The sequence below is a fragment of the Ornithorhynchus anatinus genome, chromosome 1, assembly GCF_004115215.2.
Source record: "Ornithorhynchus anatinus isolate Pmale09 chromosome 1, mOrnAna1.pri.v4, whole genome shotgun sequence".
NCBI classification, from domain to species: Eukaryota; Metazoa; Chordata; class Mammalia; order Monotremata; family Ornithorhynchidae; genus Ornithorhynchus; species Ornithorhynchus anatinus.
In genome coordinates, this window is record NC_041728.1 from 69,145,102 (window position 1) to 69,166,164 (window position 21,063).

Sequence of the window (21,063 nt, forward strand, 5' to 3'; positions counted from 1 at the left end):
AGTCTCCATTTTCCAGATGAGGTAACTGAGGCCCAGAGAAGTGAAATGACTTGCCCAAGGCCACACAGCAGAATCCAGGACCTTGTTACCCCCAAGCCCATGCTCGATCTACTGCGCCATGCTAACGTGTCAGAATGCTGAGGAAATTCCGCCCGCTGTGGGTTCCATGCTGCCTGAGGTGGTAATTAGAATAAGAAGGTGAAGATGAAGCTGTCTTTATGAGGGACATAGGGGTGTTCACCATTCACCTCCAAACCAGTTTTGTACTCTAAACCAGCTTGCCAAACAATGATAGAATTTAATTTCTTTGATTCTAATTCTATGTCTAAGCTAGGAGATGGAACTTAATTCTCTTGATTCATTAATTCTTCATACTTCATTTGAGTAAACTCTGGCATTTTCTATGAAAAGTTTAGAAGTTTTCATGGTTTAAATACTTTACAACAAGCATATGTGTGAGGAAATAATAAGAATAATAATATGGTACTTGTGAAGTACTTGCTATATGCCAAGCACTGTTCTAAGCGCTGAGGTAGATGCAAGCTAATCAAGTTGGATACAGTCCTTGTCCCAGATTGGGCTCACACTTTTAATCCCCATTTTATCGGATGAGGTAACTGAGGCGCAGAGAATTTAAGTGATATGTCCAGGGTCACCCAGCAGACAAGTGGTGGAGCCGGGATTAGAAAGTGCAGTCACTTCTATGGCAAGAGATAGGCCATATGGTACAGCAGGGCTATAGCAAAAAATATATACTGTATTTTTCACTACAGGATCGATCAGTCAGCTCAGCTTTAAGTATCAAACACTTACTGCATGCAGAGCACTGAACTAAGCTTTTGGTAGACTACAATACAAGAAAGCCGGAAGCAACATTCCCTATCCACAAGAAATACCGATTTCTATCATACAGCAGGACTACCACCAAAATCAATTTCTGTCATTTTAAAAAGCATTAAAAATACCAAAATAGAACTGGTGATGGATCAACCAGAAATATTGGGAATATTCATCTTGCTCCATATGTGCGTTATTAACCTTAAAATTGTTCTACTTGTGCTTAGAACAGTGGAGAAATGAAAAATTCTTGGTATGGGAATGTTTCCATTTGGTTTCAGGTGCAAATAAGCTACCAGCTCACACAGTTGAGCGAATATGACTAAAAGGGAAATGGAAAGAGAACAGAAATGAATCCTTAGGATGGATTGCTTGGACGTGGCCCAGAGGCTTTCTCTAGGTCACGCGTGAGCAGGACGGTATCTGTGGCAGGAAAAGGATGGCATCAGGAGCCCAGAAACATCACCAGCAAAGAGTTTGCTAGTGCCCTGGGGAACTGTTCAAGAGGAATGTTTTAGAAGAAGAATGAAAAATTTCAGAACTCTTGCCAGACTCTGCTGGAAAAGTGACGTGATTCATATTTGGGCTGCTAGATGGTGAACACACCTGAGTGGTGCTATCCTGATGTGCATTAACTTCCTTTCTAAAGTGGGCATCCAAAGGACAGATAATCATTCATTTCTACATCCAGTCCTATTTATTGAGCGCATTCTGCCTGCTGAGCACTGTACCAACCCCTTGGGAGAGTACAAGACAAAAATACTGTCTTGTGAGAGTATAATCACAACAATTTTAGAACGGCAAAAGATTTTCCCAGCCAGTCTCGCAAGGGTGAACATTATGGCATTCTGCTAAATTTTTTTTAAAAACCCTGCACTATATTTTTCGCTACAGGATCGGTCGGTCAGCTCAGTGTTATGTATCGACCACTTACTGCGTGCAGAGCACTGAACTCTTGGGAGAGTACAATATAATAGTACAAACATTTCTTATCTTCGAGGACCTTATGGTCTAGGTGGGGCAACAGGCCACATAAATTATAGATAATCCATAAATTATGGATACGTATGCGGTAATGTGGGCCTGAGGATGGGTGAATATCAGATGCTTAAGGGGTACAGATTTGAGGGCATGGGCGACGCAGAAGGGAGAGGGAATGGGGGAAATGAGAGCTTAGTCACCGAAGGCGTCTTGGAAGAGAGGTATTTTTAATAAGGCTTTGAAGGTGGGGTCAGCGGTGGTCTTGGGGGAGGGAGTTCCAGGCTGGAGGGAGGAAATGGGCAAGGGGTTAGCAGGGAGATAGATGAGATTGAGGTTCAAGCAAGCAATCAATCAATCAGTGGTATTTATTGAGCATTTACTGTGTGCAGTACACTGTACTGTTCTTGGGCGAGTACAATACAACGAAGTTGGTAGACGTGTTCCCTGCTCACAAGGAGCTTACAGTAAAAAGGGGGAGACAGACATTTTAAAAAAAAGATTGCAGATATGTGCCTGTGTTGTGGGGTTGAGGTTGGGTCTGTCCTTTCCCCCCTCACCTCCTCCCCCACAATCAGATTGTAAGATCTTTTTGGGCAGGGAATGTGTCTGTTATTGTTGTATTGTACTCTCCCAAGTGCTTAGTACAGTGCTCTGCTCACAGTAAGTGCTCAGTAAATGTAATTGAATGGATGGAAGGGGACAGATCCGAGTGATTAGGCAACACAGGAGGAGGAGGGAGTAGAGGGAATGAGAAGCAGTGTGACCTAGTGGATGGAGCACGATCCTGGGAGTCAGAAGGTCATGGGTTCTAATCCCGTCTCCTCCGCTTGTCTGCTGTGTGTCCTTGAGCAAGTCACTGAACTTCACTGTGCCTCAGTTCCCTCATCTGTAAAATGAGGAGATACGATTTTAGTGGGGCTTTGAAGGTGGGGAGAATGGTGGTCTGCTGGATATAGAGGGAGAGGAGTTCCAGGCCAGAGGGAGGACATGGGCGAGGGGTCAGCAGCAAGACAGGGGCAAAGTCAGCGGGCTGGATTATGGTAGGAAATCTGTGAGGCAAGGTGATTGAGTGGTTTAAAGCCTATAGTAAGGAGTTTCTGTTTAATGCGGAGGTGGATGGGCAACCCCTGGAGGTTCTTGAGGAGTGGGGAAACATGCACTGATTTTTTTTAGAAAAATTATCCAGGCAGCAGAGGGAAGAATGGATTGGAGTGGAGAGAGGAAACAGGCAGAGAGGTCATCAGAGAGGCGGATGTGGTAGTCAAGGCAACCTTTTCATTTTAATTTCATGTTTCTCCATATTCCAAATGCAGTGAACAGTTTGCATCATTAAAATATATATGATACTGAGGCCCCCAAGAGCTATCAATTGTCAGGGGTAAAAATACTTGTTTATCTATTAAAGTGACATTAAGAAATGCACACAAATGGAATGAAAAAATAATCATCCTTTCTATTTGTAAGTACTTAGCATTGCTAGAAAATGTATTTTTTTGCATATAAACATTTAAAAATTTTTTCACATGGAGGTTGAAGTTTTATTGTGATGGATCTCTCTTCATAATAAAGTGGTTCTTTTCATTAACCGCTGGCGCTAATTCAATGTACACGATTTCAGTGTGGTTTCAAATTTTAAAGTTCTGTTCTGCCTTCCACATCATCAGGAATTATGTTTGGTTATTTGATACCATACTAAAAACATCAGTGGACATATTTTTTCCAGAGTTTACATATGAATAATAACAGCCATGCAGTCTTCAGATTTCTACATCCTAAATTCGATTCTGTCATCATGAAAGTTGAAAATTTTGCAAGCATTCTTGGCTCTTTCAGCATGGATGGCAAAAATGGAAGAGTAATTAATTGATGATGACAGAAAAAGATCAACTTAAAATAGTTCACGCCGTATAATCGTGTTTGTGAAATGGATGCACCTTACTGAGGCTTGCCCAGTACATCTTTTCATTTCCACCCAGACCAGGGATTTTATTGGGGACTCTCAGGATACAGACTGTTCTGGGAATGAAGTAATTGGGTGACAGTTGTCCTGTGGGAATTGTGTTTAGTGTTTGGTCACGCACAAAGTTCTGGAAAAATCATGGGTAAGCACATATGTATCCAAGGTCCACTAAATTGATCATTGAAATCCAAAAGATGAAAGGAGATGAAAAAACCCACCAGTTGGATCTGTTTTAACTGTCTCCCTAAGTAACTAATTTTGCATCTTATGTAATGGACTAGGGAACCAAGGTGGCTGGCTAGGTTTTTATTACGTGTCTTTTAAGCAGTTACTGTTCTCCACAAAATTGGGCAGTCGCAACTGGTTGAAGAAACTTTTTAAGGCATTTACCTTAATTGAGGCTGTACCTATTCCAGTGTCTCCCCTAAGCACTGTAGCCCAGGTAGTCACAAGAGGACTCCTTTCAAATGGACAGTTCAGGTCCCTACTAGGGGTCACATTTATCAGTCACTAGTATTGGAGAGTCTACTTAGCTCAGGCAATGACTTGTATTTACTGAGAGCTTACTTTGTGCAGAGCACCGTACTAAACGTTTGGCAAAGTATAATTATACAAGAGTTGGTAGATATGTTCCCTACCCACAAGGAACTTAGTCTTGATAATTAACCTCAATAAGATACCTATCATTATTATGTTTCAATTAACATTGCGCACACATTACTTGAATCAGTAGGGATGATAATAAATTATATCTGGAACCACCATCTCCTGAAATTTTAAGGGTATCGAAGGCTGACTTTTTCTAGAACACCAGATAGGTTAATGATGGCCTGTATTTTTCACTTGAAAGTATTAATTGTATGAGCTTTTCACATTCAGGTTTTTTTCTTAAAGAAAATGCAGAACTGTTTTGTTTTATTCATTCATTAGTATTTCAGTAGTATTTATTGAGCGCTTACTATGTGCAGAGCACTGTACTAAGCACTTGGAATGTACAAATCAGCAACAGATAGAGACAGTCCTGCCCATTGACAGGCTTACGGTCTAGTTACTGTCCTCTCACTACAGTGACTAATTGTCATCCCACTCACAGTAGTAATAATAATAATAATAATAATAATTGTGGTATTTGTTAAGTATTTACCATATGCCAGGCACTATACTAAGCCCTGGAGTGTACACACAGCCCCTCCCTGTCCCATCTGGGGCTCACAGTCTCAATCCCCATTTTACAGATGAGATAACTGAGGCCCAGTGAAGTGACTTGCCCAAGACCACACAGCATCTCGATCTCGTCACTGACCCCTTGCCTTTGTCCTCTCTTTGGCGTGAAACTCTCTTTCCCTTCGTATACGACAGCTCACCATTCTGCCCATCTTCAAAGCCTTATTAAAATCACGTCTCCAAGAAGCCTTCCCTCACTCAGCCCTCATTTCCCCTATAAGCTTTCCCTCATCCATCACCTGTGCACTCGGATATGTACCCCTCTTCTTGTCTTAGGCTATCGAGTCGTATCCGACCCAATAGCGACTCCATGGACACATCTCTCCCAGAAGGCCCCACCTCCATCCGCAGTCATGCCGGTAGTGGATCCATAGAGTTTTCTCGATAAAAATACAGAAGTGGTTTACCGTTGCCTCCTTCCACGCAGTAAACTAGAGTCTCCACCCTCGGCTCTCTCCCATGCTGCTGCTGCCCAGCGTAGGTGAGTTTGGGCTTGTGGCAGATTGCCTTCCACTCGCTAGCCACTGCCCGAGCTAGGAATGGAATGAGTAGGCCTCTGCTTGATTCTCCCTCCCATAATTGAGACTGGTAGACTACTGGAAACTCTCCAGGTACGATCCTGAAAGAGAATGTACCCCCTAAGCACTTGATAGTCACACCACCCCTGGCTCCACAGTAGTTGTGTACACATCTTCATACTATGCCATTTCTCCTACCTGTAATTCATTTAGTTGTCTTTCCCCCCTACTAGACTGTAAGCTCCTTGGGGACAGGGTTCTCAACTCCCAACTCTGTTGTATTTTATGCTCCCAAGTCCTAAGCACAGTGTTCTTCCCACAGTAAATGCTCAATAAATGCCATCCTTTAGGTTTATAGATGCCCCAGTCTGGATAATAAACCCGAATTTTTCAGTCAGATTAAACTAGCTGAATGTAACCAGCCAAAGCCCACCTTAGTTGCTCGGTGTTTCTTGTCTTATGCTGTCGAGTCATCTCTGAGCCATAGCGATGCCATGGACACATCTCTTCCGAAACACCCCACCTCCTTCTGCAATTCTTCTGGTTGTGTATCCATAGAGTTTTTACCCCCTTCCAATTAACATAGTTGATTGCAGTTAACATAGCCAGGCAAAGCCCTAAGAAAGGTGATCATCGCTTTTTATAACAATCAAATCTCACCAGAATGGTGTGTTTCCACACAGTTCAGTAGGGGGCAGAGAATGTGTATACCAAGTGCTTAGTACAGTGCTCTGCACACAGTAAGTGCTCAATAAATAAGAATGATTGAATGATTCAGGGCCATGTAAGATCTTTGTGGGCAGAGGTGTCTGTTATATTGTTATATTGTACTCTCCCGAGCACTTAGTACAGTGTTCTGCACCCAGTAAGCGCTCAGTAAATGCAGCTGATTGAATGTAGAGGTGCTCTAGCACAGTTCCTTGACTAAGAAAGGGAAAGGGCTTTAAAATGAGTATTGTGGAATCTCATCTCGCCAATCTAGTACTTCTGTGCTTATTTGTTCCACTCTTCAGCACTTGTGTTATTGTGTTTATTCATTTGTACTTTCAATTATTTAATAATAATAATAATAATAATAATTGTGTTTCTTAAGTGCTTGCCATGGCCAAGCACTTTACTAAATGCTGGGCAAAGTAAGCAGGTCAGGCAGAGTCCCCGACTTACACAGGGAAGGAGGAGAGGTATTTCATTCCGGTTTTGCAGATGAGGACATTGAGGCCCAGAGAAGTTAAGTGAATTGCCTTAGAACACTCAGCAAGTTGGAGAAACAGGATTAGAACCCAGGTCTCCTGTCTCCCAGGCCCATGCTCTTTCCACTAGACCAAGATGATGACTCTAAAATCATATTGGTCTTCCCCATTAGAGTGTAAGCTTTTTTGGGGCAGGGAATATTTCTTCTTTCTGTCACCACTTCCCAAATGCTTTGTAATGTTCATTGCACCCCGAGAACACTCAATAAATACCATAACTTCTCTTACTACCCACAGTGCCCCTGGGCACCCATTTCCCTCTATCCCCATTTCGAAGTCAAGCAATTGCAGTGCAATTCTGGCATCATGACAAATACCTGCTTTTTTTTTATTAAAGGTATTTGTTAGCGCTTACTATGTGCCAGGCACTGTACCAAGCACTGGAGCAGATATGAGATAATCAGGCTGGACACTGTCCTTCTCCCACATAGAGCTCACAGTCTTATTCCCCATTTTACAGATGAGGTAACTAAGGCACAGAGATAGTGAAGTAACTTGCCCAAGGTCACACAGCAGACAAGTGACAGAGCTGGGATTAGGAACCAGGTCCTCTGATTCCCAAGCCGGTGTCCTTTCGACGAGGCCGTGCTGTTTTTGCAGGAAGTCTTCCTTCACTGGGTCAGGATATGTTAGTTTGAACCTCATTTTTGGAGGAAACGATTCACTGGGGAGTACAAATTTCCATGTGAAAACCCGACTGCCTAGATCCATTCAAATGCTCTATGGTAATTTTTTTCATTTTTTTCCCCTGTGAGACATACATGACCAATATCAGGGATTTAGTACTTTGGTGAATTGTTGGGGGTTTTTAACATATACCGGTACCAATGTGTAATCATTTAAGGAAAGTATTTAAGTTTTTTTTCTGTCACATTTGACTTGCCAGTCATATTTTGACACCCATTATCCTCTAGACTGTAAGCTTATTGTGGGCAGGGAATATGTCTGTTATTTTGTACCCTCCCAAGTGTACTCCCAAGAGTACAATACTCTGCACACAGCAAGTGCTCAATAAATACGATTGATCGACTGACTGACATTATTTGTAAGCTAACAATGAGAGTTTTTAAATGTGCAATATATCGGTAGCGGAGGAGAGTTCTCTCACTCTTTTCATTGGGATGCCGTTTCCAGGTATGCTGTTCTGTGTGGCCACATTTCCGAACTGGAAGGACTCCAGAACAAAGTCCATTACGCCTTTCTCTTCCAGGTGAGTTTGAAAGTCAGGAAAGGAAATGCATCTTCATTCATTCAGTCCATATTTGTTGAGCCCTTACTGTGTGCAAAGTGCTGTACTAAGCACTTGGGAGAGTACACTATAACAATAAACAGACACATTCCCTGCCCACAGTGAGGCAGGAGTTCGGGGAGAGGTGAATTTCAGGCCCACAGCTCGAAGGTGGACCTTCTCTCTGCAAACTAGGAATCAACTCGGTCTCAAGAAGAGAATCCAGCTGGGAAACAAGGACAGAGTTTTCTCACATGAGTGGTCATTTGGGGGTGAAGCAAACAAGTGGTCATTTTGAGGGGCTGAGCTGCATGTCTACTAATGTGGAACTTCGGTCAGAGTTGAGTTATCCACTGAAACGCACTCTGCGGGTCTGGAACTGGGTTTTCTGTTACCCCTCCCACCCTCAACCCCGAGAGAAGGTATAGGAAATGTTTCCCTTTCGTCTGATTCCTTTCAGAAACATCTGATGAAAGCCGCTGAACTTATACCAGAGGAACCGTTTGTACATTACCTAAAAGGGAGATATTGCTATAGTGTAAGTTCTTTTCCTTTATCATCAGCTCTTACCTAGAATCCAGCTGTTGTTCATGTCAGACACTGTCACCACTGACTGTGAATCAGACTCAATGTCACAGAATCTGGTAAGGAAATAGATACGCCCTTGGGCAAATGGAGCAGAAGCTTTTTTTTATATATATTTCAAAATTCAAAACCTGCAATTGGGCTCCAGCTTTAAAGGAACCGATGAATCCCCCAGAGCAGGACTGTCTTCACAGTCAGGACCGTGATGCAGTTGGGCCAGTGAGCTTACCATATCTCGGCCATCTCCTCTCTTCAAGCCCATTTCCGGTGTTCCCTTTCACCATCATTCCAACTATTAGTTTTTAGGCTGGATTTAAGCCTGAATTTTCTTTAGGAACATATGCCAAAAAAGCTTTGGGTTTTTTCCCTGTAAAGCAAATAATTTTGTTATTCAGTAGGATATGAGAATCCAGCTCTACCCAGAGATAAGCAGCCCTAATGATTACTGTTTTTGTAGGTCGCTAAATTGTCTTGGATTGAAAAGAAAATGGCAGCTACTATCTTTGAGTCCCCACCGACTTCAACTATAGAGGAAGCTCTGATTAACTTCCTGAAGGTACATTCAAACTATCTGTTTACTTCCGAAGTGTCCAAGTACCAGGATTTGACCCAGTCGATCAGCAGTATTTATTGAGCCTGTTTATATGCACAAGCATTCTAGCGCTCAAGCGCATCCTTCCATGTGCCTGGGTCTGGGAGTCAGAAGGTCATGGATTCTAATCTTGGCTCTGCCACTGGTCTGCTATGTGACCTTGAGCAAGTGCCTTCATTCTCTGGGCCTCAGTTACCTCATCTGTAAAATGGGAATTAAGATAGTGAGCCCCACGTGGGACAGGGACTGGGTCCAATCCGATTTGCTTGTGTGTCCCCCCCCCGCCCCGCCCCAGGGCTTAGTACAGTGCCTGGCACATAGTAAGCACTGAACAAATCCCATAATAATTATTATTATTTTTATTTATGGAAATAATGAATCAGCAGTGCTGTCGGGATTCAGACCACGGGTGCCAGCTTCTCATTTGGAGTGCAGGGGTGTAAAGGAGGCAGTGTCTTTGAAGGGGATTAGGAGGGGACAGGTTTAAGATTGTAAGGTCTGTGTGGGACAAGGATTGTGTGTAACCTAATTATCTTGTATCTATCCCAGCGCTTAGTACAGTGCCCGCCATGTAATAAGCACTTAACAAACAAGCAGCATGAGAAGCAGCATGGTATAATAATAATAATAATTATGGTACTCGTTAAGCGCTTACTATGTGCCAAGCACTGTTCTAAGTGAATCAGGTGGGACACAGGCTCTGTTCCTCATGGGGCTCACACTCTTAATCCCCATTTTACAGATGAGGGAACTGAGGCCTAGAGAATAATAATGATGATGATGGTATTTGTTAAGCGCTTAACTATGTGCCAGGCTCTGTACTAAGCGCTGGGGTTGATACGAGCAAATCAGGTTGGACACAGTCTCTGTCCCATGTGGGGCTCACAGTCTCAATCCCCATTTTACAGATGAGGTAACGGAGGCCCAGAGAAGTGAAGTGACTTGCCCAAGGTCACACAGCATACAAGTGGCAGAGCCGGGATTAGGACCCATGACCTTCTGACTCCCAGGCCTATGCTCTATCCACTAAACCGTGCTACCAGTTGTTTGCTGGGTGACTTTGTGAAAGTCACTTCACTTCTCTGGGCCTCAGTTACCTCATCTATAAAATGGGGATTGAGACTGTGAGCTCCACATGGGACAGAGACTGTGTCCAACCTGATTTGCTCGTATCAACCCCAGCGCTTAGTACAGAGCCTGGCACAACGTAAGCGCTTAACAAATGCCACGATTATTATTACTACTATTAAGTATCATAAACAAACAAGAAAAAAGAGAAAGAGCTGTCAGCTCAACAAGCCACCATTTAGGGGACTTTGCCAGTGCTGGTGGGAACTCCTGGGCCCTTCTCTAAGACCGGGGATGTCAGTCTGTCAGTCAATTTTATTTATTAATTGCTTACTGTGTGCAGAGCACTGTACTAAATGCTTGGGAGAGTAAATATAACAATAAACAGACACATTCCCTGACCACAGTGAGCTTGCAGTTAGAAGGGGAGACAGACATTAATATAAATAAATAAATTACAGATATGCACATAAGTGCTCTGGGGCTGGATCAGTGATGAAGAAAGGGAGCAAGTCAGGGCACTGCAGAAAGGAGTGGGAGAAGAGGAAAGGAGGGCTTAGGGAAAGCCTCTTAGAGCCTTCAGTAAGGCTTATAAGGCAAGGGAGAGTTATTGTCTGTTGGATATGAAGAGGGAAGGTATTCCAGGCCAAAGGGAGGATGTGGGCAAAAAGTCAGCAGCGAGATAGGTGAGATCAAGGTACAGTGAGAAAGTGAGCATTAAAAGAGCGAAGTGTGCGGGCTGGGCTGTAGTAGAAGGGTAGCAAAGTAAGGCAGTGGCCAAGGTCGTGGACTGCTTTAAAGCCACAATGGTGAGGAGTTTCTTTTTGATGCAGAGGTAGATGGGTGTGGAGTTGGCCTGAACTTTTTTGTAGAAAAATGATCCGGGCAGCAGAGTGAAGTGTAGACTGGAGTGGGGAGAGACAGGAGGCAGGAGTGTCAGCAAGGAGACTGATACAGTAATCAAGGCAGGATAAGATAAGTGATTGGATTACATTGGTCACAGTTTGACGAATCCCAGCTCCGCCCCTTGTCAGCTGTGTGACTGTGGGCAAGTCAGTTAACTTCTCTGTGCCTCAGTTACCTCATCTGTAAAATGGGGATTAAGACTGTGAGCCCCACGTGGGACAACCTGATTCCCTTGTGTCTACCTCAGCGCTTAGAACAGTGCTCGGCACAGAGTAAGCGCTTAACAAATACCAACATTATTATTATTATTAGTTTGGATGGAGAGGAAAGGGTGGATTTTAGCAATGTTGTGAAGGTGGAACCGACAGGATTTAACGATGGATTGAATATGTGGGTTGAATGAGAGAGAGCAGTCAAGGATAATGCCAAAGTTATGGGCTTTTGAGACAGGAAGGATGGTGGTGCCATCTCTAGTGATGGGAAAGTCTGGGGAAGACAGGGTTTGGGTGAGAAGATGAAGAGTTCTGTTTTGGAAATGTTAAGGTGTCAGTGGGACATCCAAGTGGAGATGTCCTCAAGTCAGGAGGAAATACAAGATTGCAGAGAAAGAAAAAGATTAGAGCTGGAAATATGGCTTTGGGAATCATTCACAAAGAGATGGTAGTTGAAGCCACGAGAGCGAATGAATTCTCCGGGAGAGTGTTTGTAGATGGAGAACAGAAGGGGACCCAGAACTGAACCTTGAGGGACCCCCACAGTTAGGTATCCCTCAAGGAGCCAGGCTGGGAGTCCAGATCACCACACTGTGGGGGCCGACCCCACCTTGGAGTTGGTGCTTGTGATTCAGACCTTTTCACATCGGCAGTCGCAGGGTTGGGGATCCAGTACCAGTTTACAGTTTATTCCCTGTTGGGAGGCACACCAGGGTCCATCTGCTAGGGCGAGGATTAATCCTATTAGGTAAACATAGAAGTGAGTAAGAAGTTTCTGCCTTCACATCCTGGCTGGCAAAGCTGGCATTGGCAAATGTTTCTTCTCAGCAGGCATGGTAGCTCAGAAAAAGAATAATAATAATAATAATAATAATAATATTTGTTAAGCACTTACTATGTGCGAAGCACAGTTCTAAGCACTGGGAAGAATACAAGGTGATCAGGTTGTCCCAAGTGGGGCTTACGGTCTTAATCCCCATTTTACAGATGAGGTAACTGAGGCACAGAGAAATTAAGTGACTTGCCCAAAGTCACATAGCTGACAAGCAGCAGAGCCAGGATTAGAACCCATGACCTCTGACTCCCAAGCCCGGGCTCTTTCCACTGAGTCAGTCTACTTCTCTAAAAAAAAAAGAAGCTTGCCAATCAAGAAGGGAGGGGTGTGGCCTAGTGGAAAGGGTATGGGCCTGGGAATAAGAGGATCTGGGTTCTAATCCTAACTCTGCCACTTGCTTGCTGTGTGACCTAGGGCAAGTCACTTTATTTATCTGGGCGTCAGTTTCCTCATCGTCCATTCTCCCTCTTACATAGACCGTGAGCCCCATGTGCGACAGGGACTTTTCTCGATGTGATTATCTTGAATCTACCCCAGTGCTTAATATAGTGCTTGGCATATAATGTGTGCTTAACAAATATTATTTTTATTATTAGAAGTATTATTAATATTATCAAATGCCTGGGAAAAAATAGGTTTCTTTTTGACCCCCAGTTGGCCCCAAAATTAAAGAACCTGAAAACCAACTGCCCCAGGCCAGTGACTCAGCTCTAGGGCACAGGATGGCATTCCCTAAGTGGCTGTATCCTAATTATTATTAATAATAGCAATATTGGTATTCGCATTTACTACGTGTGAAGCTCTGTTCTAAGCGCTGGGATAGGTACAAGGTAATCAGGTTGTCCCACGTGGGGCTCATAGCCTTAATCCCCATTTTACAGCTGAGGTAACTGAGGCACAGAGTAGTGAGTGACTTGCCCAAAGTCACAGAGCAGACAAGTGGTGGAGCCGGGATTAGAACCCACTTCCTCTGTCTCCCAAACCCGGGCTCTTTCCACTAAGCCACACTGCCTCTCGTGCTGTAGTGAACTCCACTGCCACTCGATCACCACATTGTCATCCGAGTCCAGTAGTTTCTACTTAAATCCAAAGGGGTCAGCAGATAGAAGTTCTGTTGAAGAACGTATCAGGCCCCTCCAGAAGAGAAGAGGAAGTTGAGGAATGGCCGAAGAAGTTTGGGAGTATTAACCCAGGCCTGAAAGACAGTAGAGAAATACAAACTTGGAGAAGCAGCATGGACAAATGGGTAGAGCACAGACCTGCAAGTCAGAAGGATCAGAATTCTAATCCCGCCTCTGCCACTCATCTGCTGTGTGACCTCGGGCAAGCCACTTCACTTCTCTAGACCTCAGTTACCTCATCTGTAAAATGGGGATTAAGACTGAGTCTCACGTGGGACTTGGACTGTGTCCAACCAGATTAGTTTGGATCGCTTTGTACAGTGCCTGGCTCATAGTAAGTGTTTAACAAATTCCATTAAAAATCAAAACAAAACAGGGAGCACTGGCTTTAGGTGAGAATCGAGCTGATGCCGCGTCCACTGGTGGGCTGTCCCAAGAGTCCCTAATTGGAACTGAGTTCCGTTCACTGAGAGAGAAGAATTTAAACTCTGCGACAGTTGGTCCTTCCTATTCATTTTATCTGGATTCCACCTCCATCTAGTCACAGACTCTTAATTCCACACCTGCTAGCGATAGACTCTTAATTAGCGGGAGGACTCAGGGGAAGGAGGGAGTCTTTGGCATAATAATAATAATAATCATGGTATTTGTTAGGCACTTACTTTGTGCCAAGCGCTGTTCTAAGCACTGGGATAGATGATCAGGTTGTCCCACGTGAGGCTCACAGTCGCAATCCCAATTTTACAGATGAGGTAACTGAGCCACAGAGAAGTTGTGACCTGCCAAGGTCACACAGCAGACAAGTGGCAGAGGTGGGATTAGAACCCACATCCTCTGACTCCCAAGCCCGGGCTGTTGCCACTAGGCCATGCTGTGGCATAGTCCGTCAGTGCTCGGGGTGCTCGGTCTTCAACGTTCTTCAATGAGAAGAGAGATGGGATGGCACTCTGTGGTCTTGTTCTAGGTGGCGATTATCTGTGGGGTGGGCTGGGGTCACCTGTGTGGCCACTTTGCAGAGCAGGGTCGGAATCGTTTCTAGGACTTAAGTGCTTCAGATGAGGGAGCGACGTGCTGTGGTCCATGATACCCAAGGAGATAAAATCTCAAATGCTGGGATTTTTTTTTGTCTTTTCACTGTACATCCACAATGACGGCACATCACTTCCATTCCGGGAACGGAGCTGGTTCTCTTAAAATTCCTCTTACATCGGCAACTACCCACAAAAGTGTTTCAAGCAAAATACTTTGTTGTGCAGTATTAGGGCCACATTTTTAAGTCATTGACTGGTCAGACACTGTAGGATTTGCATGCCGTGACCGCAAGCCTCTGCTTAAAATCACTTTGAGGCTCACAGCTTCTCTGCAGATAGCAACTCTGCCCTCATCTACTAGGTAGATCAAGATTTTACTGCTAGTCAGTCTAAACAGAGAGCAAAGGTTTGGGCCTATAAAGATGGAACCGACAAACCTAAGGAAATTTGCATTGTTTGCATTCAAATCTCACCATGTTCTTTTGCTCCTTCCCCCCTCCCCTCCCCACTTTTTTTTCCCTTTTTTAACCAGGCCGAAGAAATAAAGCCAGGTTTTTCCAAGATGAATTATGTCTTTATGGCTAAGGTAAACCGTAAAACTCGTTTTGAAAGTGCTTGTTTGGAAATGGTATGTTGCTGGTAAGTTAGATTTTAAAATGGTCTCCGTATTTCCAACTTGCAGTGCTACAGAGATCTCGGGCAGAAAAGCGATGCTCTGAAATACTGTGACTGTGCTTTGATGCTTCCGAATGTGAACGTCGAGGTGAGTGCAGAACCCCGTAGGGCGCCTTGTTCTCCCCTGAACCCAAGTCCACTAACTCTTACCCATCCTCCATGTCCTCCAATTTCTTGCTCTAGTGGTAGGTCGTGCCTGCTCACCTCTGCTTTACACTAAAGCATCCCACCTAGAGTTTCCTCAACCCACTGAACATTGCGATGATGGCGATGATGATGACTCATTCATTCATTCAGTTCATTCGATCATATTTATTGAGCATTTACTGTGTGCAGAGCACTGTACTAAGCTCTTGGAAAGTACAGTACAGCAATGAAGAGAGACGATCCCTGCCCACAATGGACTTACAGTCTAGAGACAGGCTTGATGTTAAGGGTATCTCTCTGAGGCTGCCTCCGATAGAGGCTGGTGGACCTGGAGGAGCTCTCTAGGTGGGCAGCCATCCTCCTCCTCATCATCAGCAGCAGCAGCAGGAGCAGTAGCATCATTTATCAAGCATAGGGTTCTTGGTCATCTCAGATTTCCCTGAAAGGCGGGAGTCCATTGGGAAGCAGCACGATGTAGTGGATAGAGCACGGGCCTAGAATCAGAAAGTCAAGTGTTCTAATCCCACTTCTCCAATCGTCTGCTGTGTGACCTTGGGCAATTGACTTCTCTTTTCTGTGCCTCAATTCCCTCATCTGTAAAATGGGGATTGAGACTGTGAGCCCCATGTAGTACAGTGTCCAGCCCACTCTGCTTGTATACACCACAGCACTTAGTAAAGTGCCTGGTACCTACTTAGTGCTTAACAAATACCATAATTATCATTATTATTATTAGAGGCTAGGAGGGTGGTCAGGAGGCTAGGTCGGGGGAGGCTGCAGGAAGAGCAGACCAGAGATGGGGTGGGGGGAAATAATAATAATAATAATTGTGGTATTTTTAGGCATTTACTATGTGTCAGGAACTGTACTAAGCACTGGAGTGTATAGACACAAAGTGGAGTTGGTTCTGGGAATGACCCGCTCCTTCTGCAGCCTCCTTGACAATCCTGGAGGAGCAGAAGGTCGGAACCCCAGACCAGTGCTTTCCACTTCCGTCTGAATCATCAGTTGCACAGTCCGCGTTGAGGGTTGGCTCACGAGTGCTTTGCCTGGAAGCTTCCTCTCCTCAGCAGTCTAGGGTGGTGTGAAACAGCATCCATTCCCTTTTGCATCATTTTATTCTTCTCCTAAAGTGTCATTTCCCTATGCATTTAAAGAAGGAATGGGATTATTTTACAAAGCTATTCCTAGAGGAAAAAGCTACCCATCTTTCAGGAGAAAGGAGTCACTGTTGTTATCCAGAACCCCAAGGGACTCCTCCCCCATTTCCCATCCACAAATGACCGCAGAGGTATTTGGGCACTGGCTTGAAGCAGATCCAGGTTACCTGACAGTCATTCATTCATTCAGTAGTATTTACTGAGTGCTTACTATGTGCAGAGCACTGTACTAAGCGCTTGGAATGTACAATTCAGCAACAGATAGAGACAATCCCTGCCCATTGATGGGCTTACAGTCTAATCGGGGGAGACAGTCAATGACACCCATTTGGTGAAGAGAGCTGAGTTTATTACCTGGACCCCTTCTTTCATTCATTCAGTCATATTTATTGAGCGCTTATTGTGTGCAGAGCACTGTACTAAGCAATTGGGAGAGAACGATGTAGCAATAAATAGACACATTCCCTGCCCACGACAAGCTTACAGTCTAGAGGGAAAGACAGACATTAATATAAGTAAATATTTGTATGTTATAGGAAACGCTTGTCCCTGGCGGAACAACCCTGTAAAAAAAAACCTCTGTAGAAAAATCCAAAGACCCCCATAGAGGAAACCGCAGTTGAAAGACCTTTCTACAGAAAACCCACCGCCTTACCCTGGGGCTCCCATTTTATCACCCGCTTGGCATGAGCACCGCCCACAGGATGGAGAGAAGTTAGTCACTTCCTCCTCTGCCCACAGTCAACTGCACAGACTTAGTGCGAGCTTATGTCTTACAAACGCTTGGTGAGGCCAATCAGATGAGTCTCTTATTAGGGGAAAAATCATCTCGGTCGCTATGGTGAGGCCAGCTAATAGTGGATCCCCTCCACTACATCCTGGCAGGGTTAATGTTGGTATTTGTTAAGTGTTTACTATGTGCAGAGCACTGTTCTAAGTGCTGGGGTAGACACAGGGTAATCAGGTTGTCCCTCGTGAGGCTCACAGTCTTCATCCCCATTTTACAGATGAGGGAACTGAGGCACAGAGAAGTGAAGTGACTTGCCCACAGTCACAAGCTGACAAGCGGCAGAGCCGGCATTCGAACCCATGACCTCTGACTCCCAAGCCCGTGCTCTTTCCACCGAGCCACACTGCTTCTCTGCAGCGTGTGAGGGTTCCTCATCAATTCCCAGTTGGCGCCAACAATCCTGGCTCTGCCACTTGTCTGCTGTGTGACCTTGGGCAAATCACTTCACTTCTCTGTATTTGCAGTTACCTGTAAAATAGGGATGAAAACTGTGAGCTCTGTATGAGGCGGGGCCTATGTCCGACCCAATTACCTTTTATCTACTCCAGCGCTTAGTATAGTGCCTGGTACACAGTAAGCACTTCACAAATACCACGATTATTATTATTATAAGTAATCATACCGTTTTGCGTACTTAACCCAATTACATTTACCTTGGCAGGATACCTTCAATTTAAAATGATTTTTAAAAATTAGCATGATCTTAAATAGAGATGGCTCTGAAGTACTGTGGTGGACGCCCTTGTGCTCTGAGCAGAATTTCACAGTTTCCCTTGAAAAACCCCATTATATCTTGTGGGAAATCCCCTGGAAAATTTGTTTCTACCATTGTTTCGACCCCACCTCCACCCCAAGGAAATACTGGGTAGTGGACACTGAGGGATTGAGGAATCTTCTGGGTTGTTTTTTTTTTTTGTGTGTGTGTGAGAGAGAGAGAGGGAGATTGGGAAAATGTGTCCCCCTTACGTAAACCATCATGTCTCAGGTTTTCACCACAGAGGAGAGGGACAGCCATTTATGCCAAGTCATCGGTGTCTTAATATATTAACTAACACATAAATATAATACATTAATATAGTCATTAATGACACTATATAGTAAACAGATCACAAGGGCCCAACCAGTTCAAGAAAATCACAACAGAAGCATTTCTCGTGATGTTGCTTTAAAAACCTTCACCTGGACTGGGTGCCTTTATTACCAGAAGTAGCATGGTACATTGGAGAGAACATGGGTCTGGAAGTCAGAAGGACCTGGTTTCTAATCCTAGCTCTGCCACTTGTCCTCAGCTTGTCTTGAAAAGCAGTAAAGCACGGGCCTGGGAGTCAGAAAGACCTGGGATCTAGTGTCGGCTCTGCCACTTGTCTGCTTTTTGACCCTGGGCAAGTCATTTCACTTCTCTGTGCTTCAGCTACCTCATCTATAAAATGGGAATTACAACTCTGAGCCTCGGGTGGGCCATGGACTATGTTCAACCTGATTAGCTTGTATCTACCCCAGCGCTTAGTATAGTGGTCCACGTCCTACCTCTGGCCTGGAATGCCTCCCTCCTCAAATCCGCGAGACAATTACTCTCCCCCGCTTCAAAGTCTTACTGAAGGCACATCTCCTCCAAGAAGCCTTCCCTGACTAAATTCCACTTTTCCTCATCTTTCACTCCCTTCTGCATTGCCCTGACTTGCTCCCTTTGCTCTTCCCCTCTCCCCACCCCATAGCACTTATGTATATATCTGTAATCTTATTTATTTATATTGATGTCTGTTTATTTGTATTGATGTCTGTTAGCTCGTTTTGGCAGGGTTTGTCACTTTTTATTGCTATATTGTACTCTCCCAACTGCTTAATACAGTGCTCTGTACACAGAAAGTGCTTGATATATACGATTGAATGAATGAATAAATGAATGAATACAGTGCCTGGCACACAGTAAGCGCTTACCAAAGTAGAGGGGAGGGACTAACTCGGGGTCGTCAAAGAAGGAAATGATTAAGGTGCCAGAGTTGACTTTTGACCGAAATTCTCCAATTAGTCATGCGATTTGAATTAACCGTGCCGAGTAGACTTCCCCATGATTTTCTTATCCTTGGAGAATATCCTTGCAATTTCAGAGAAGCCTTAGTGGGGTCAGAAATGGAAACTAATACACAATTAGCCTTCAACTTTACTGGGTGATCCAAGATGTCAAAGACAACAGAAAGGTTGAGGAGGATCAGGATAGAGTTCATGCCTTTGATCTTGGCTATCAGGAGGTCACTGTGACCTGGGAGAGAGCAGTCTCATTGGAGTAAAGAGGTCAAAAAGTCAAGAAAGGAGTTGGTGGAGAAGAAATAAGGCCGCGGGCAAATGCAGTTCTTTGTAGGAGTGGGGACAGGAGAAGCAGTGTGGCCTAGTGAGAAGAGGCTGGGCCTGGGAGTCAGAAGACCTGGCTTCTAATTCCAGCTCCACCACGTACCTTACTGTGTGATCTCGGGCAAGTAAGTCACTTCACTTCTCTTTGCCTCAGTTACCTCATTTGTAGAATGGGAATTAAGACTGAACCTCATGTGTGACCTGGACTGTATCCAACCTAATTAGCTTTTATCAACCCCAATGCTTAGTACTTGACACGTATTAAGCACTTAACAAATACCATTAAAAAAAAAAGAATGGAGGGGATAGCTGAAGGGATTGAAAGAGAGCTTCTTTTTTTTTAATTGGGGGCGACCTGCATGTGTTTCAAGGCAGAGGGAAAGGAGCCATTGGAGAGTGAGAAGTTGAAGGTGGCAGTGATGGAGGGAAGGAGAATAGGAGCAAAGGATTTTAGGAGCTGAGCAGGGAAAAGATCAGAGGTACAGGGAGAGGGAATGGATTCAAGGAGCTAAAAGCTGGAGGCAGCTGGGAAAGCAGGAGAAGATAAGGAAGCAGGAGTAGAGTGTCTGGAGGATAATCAGGAGATCTAGGGGTGTTCCTGCCTGGTGGCTTTGATTTGATCAACACAGTCGTTGGTGAAATTCATTCATTCAATCATATTTATTGAGTACGTACTGTGTGCAGAGCAATGTACTGAGCTCTTGGGAGAGGACAGTGGAATAGTAAAAAGACGCAGTCCCTGCCCACAATGAGCTTAGAGTCTAGAAGGGGAGACAGGCATTAATATAAATAAATAAAAGACAGATATGGGGCCGTGACAGGAGATAATAATAGCAATAATGATAATAATGGTATTTGTTAAGCACTTACTATGTGCCAAGCACTATTGTAGTGCTGGGATAGATACAAGGTAATCAAGTTGTCCCACATGGCGCTCACAGGCTTAATCCCCATTTCACAGATGAGGTACCTGAGGCACAGAGAAGTAAGTGACTTGCCCAAAGTCATACAGCTGACAAGAGGCGGAGCCGGGATTAGAACCCACGACCTCTGACTCCCAAGCCTGTGCTCTTTCCATTAAGCCACATTGCTTCTTTAAGGATGAATAATGAGAGTGAATAAAGAGAGTGAGTCAGGGTGACAGAGAAGGGAGTGGGAGAAGAGGAAAGGAGGTCTTAATCAGGGAAGGCCTTTAGAGGAGATGTGCCTTCAATAATTCTATGAAGGCGGAGAGAGTCATTGTCATTTCAGGTGGGAGTTGAAGGTTTGGAAGAGCCAGTGGGGCATGCGGTGGGTATGTGAGTCACTGAGGGAAGAACAGAAGGGCAGGGAGTGTGTCTACCAACTCTAATGCATTGTACTGTACTATTATATGGTATTTTCTTGAGTGCTTATTCCAACCTGATTACCTCATATCTTCCCCAGTGCTTAGAACAGTGCTTAGGACATAGTAAACGCTTAACAAATACCATAATTACTATTATTGCCATTGATTGATTCACAGAAAACAAAGCTGAGATCAAGCACGAGAGGGTGAACTTGTAGTGATAGAAGTCAGCCCAGAGCCATGATTTCCGCCAACTGCATTTAGGCA

At 44.4% G+C, this 21,063-nt stretch overlaps 1 protein-coding gene and 1 non-coding gene across 2 annotated transcripts in view; one reads left to right on the forward strand and one right to left on the reverse strand.

The window, feature by feature from the left end:
* RMDN2 (regulator of microtubule dynamics 2) overlaps positions 1–21,063 on the forward strand; it is an 81,978-nt gene that overhangs the window by 50,185 nt on the left and 10,730 nt on the right. Inside the window, exons 6-10 of the mRNA XM_029064192.2 lie at positions 7,905–7,980; positions 8,459–8,536; positions 9,041–9,139; positions 14,881–14,934; positions 15,031–15,111. Coding sequence (XP_028920025.1) covers positions 7,905–7,980; positions 8,459–8,536; positions 9,041–9,139; positions 14,881–14,934; positions 15,031–15,111 — 388 coding nt within the window. The remainder of the gene's footprint in view (positions 1–7,904; positions 7,981–8,458; positions 8,537–9,040; positions 9,140–14,880; positions 14,935–15,030; positions 15,112–21,063) is intronic.
* On the reverse strand, positions 5,494–5,631 carry LOC114815568. Its single transcript, XR_003763361.1, has one exon. It is a non-coding gene; the product is annotated as a small nucleolar RNA SNORA7 (small nucleolar RNA).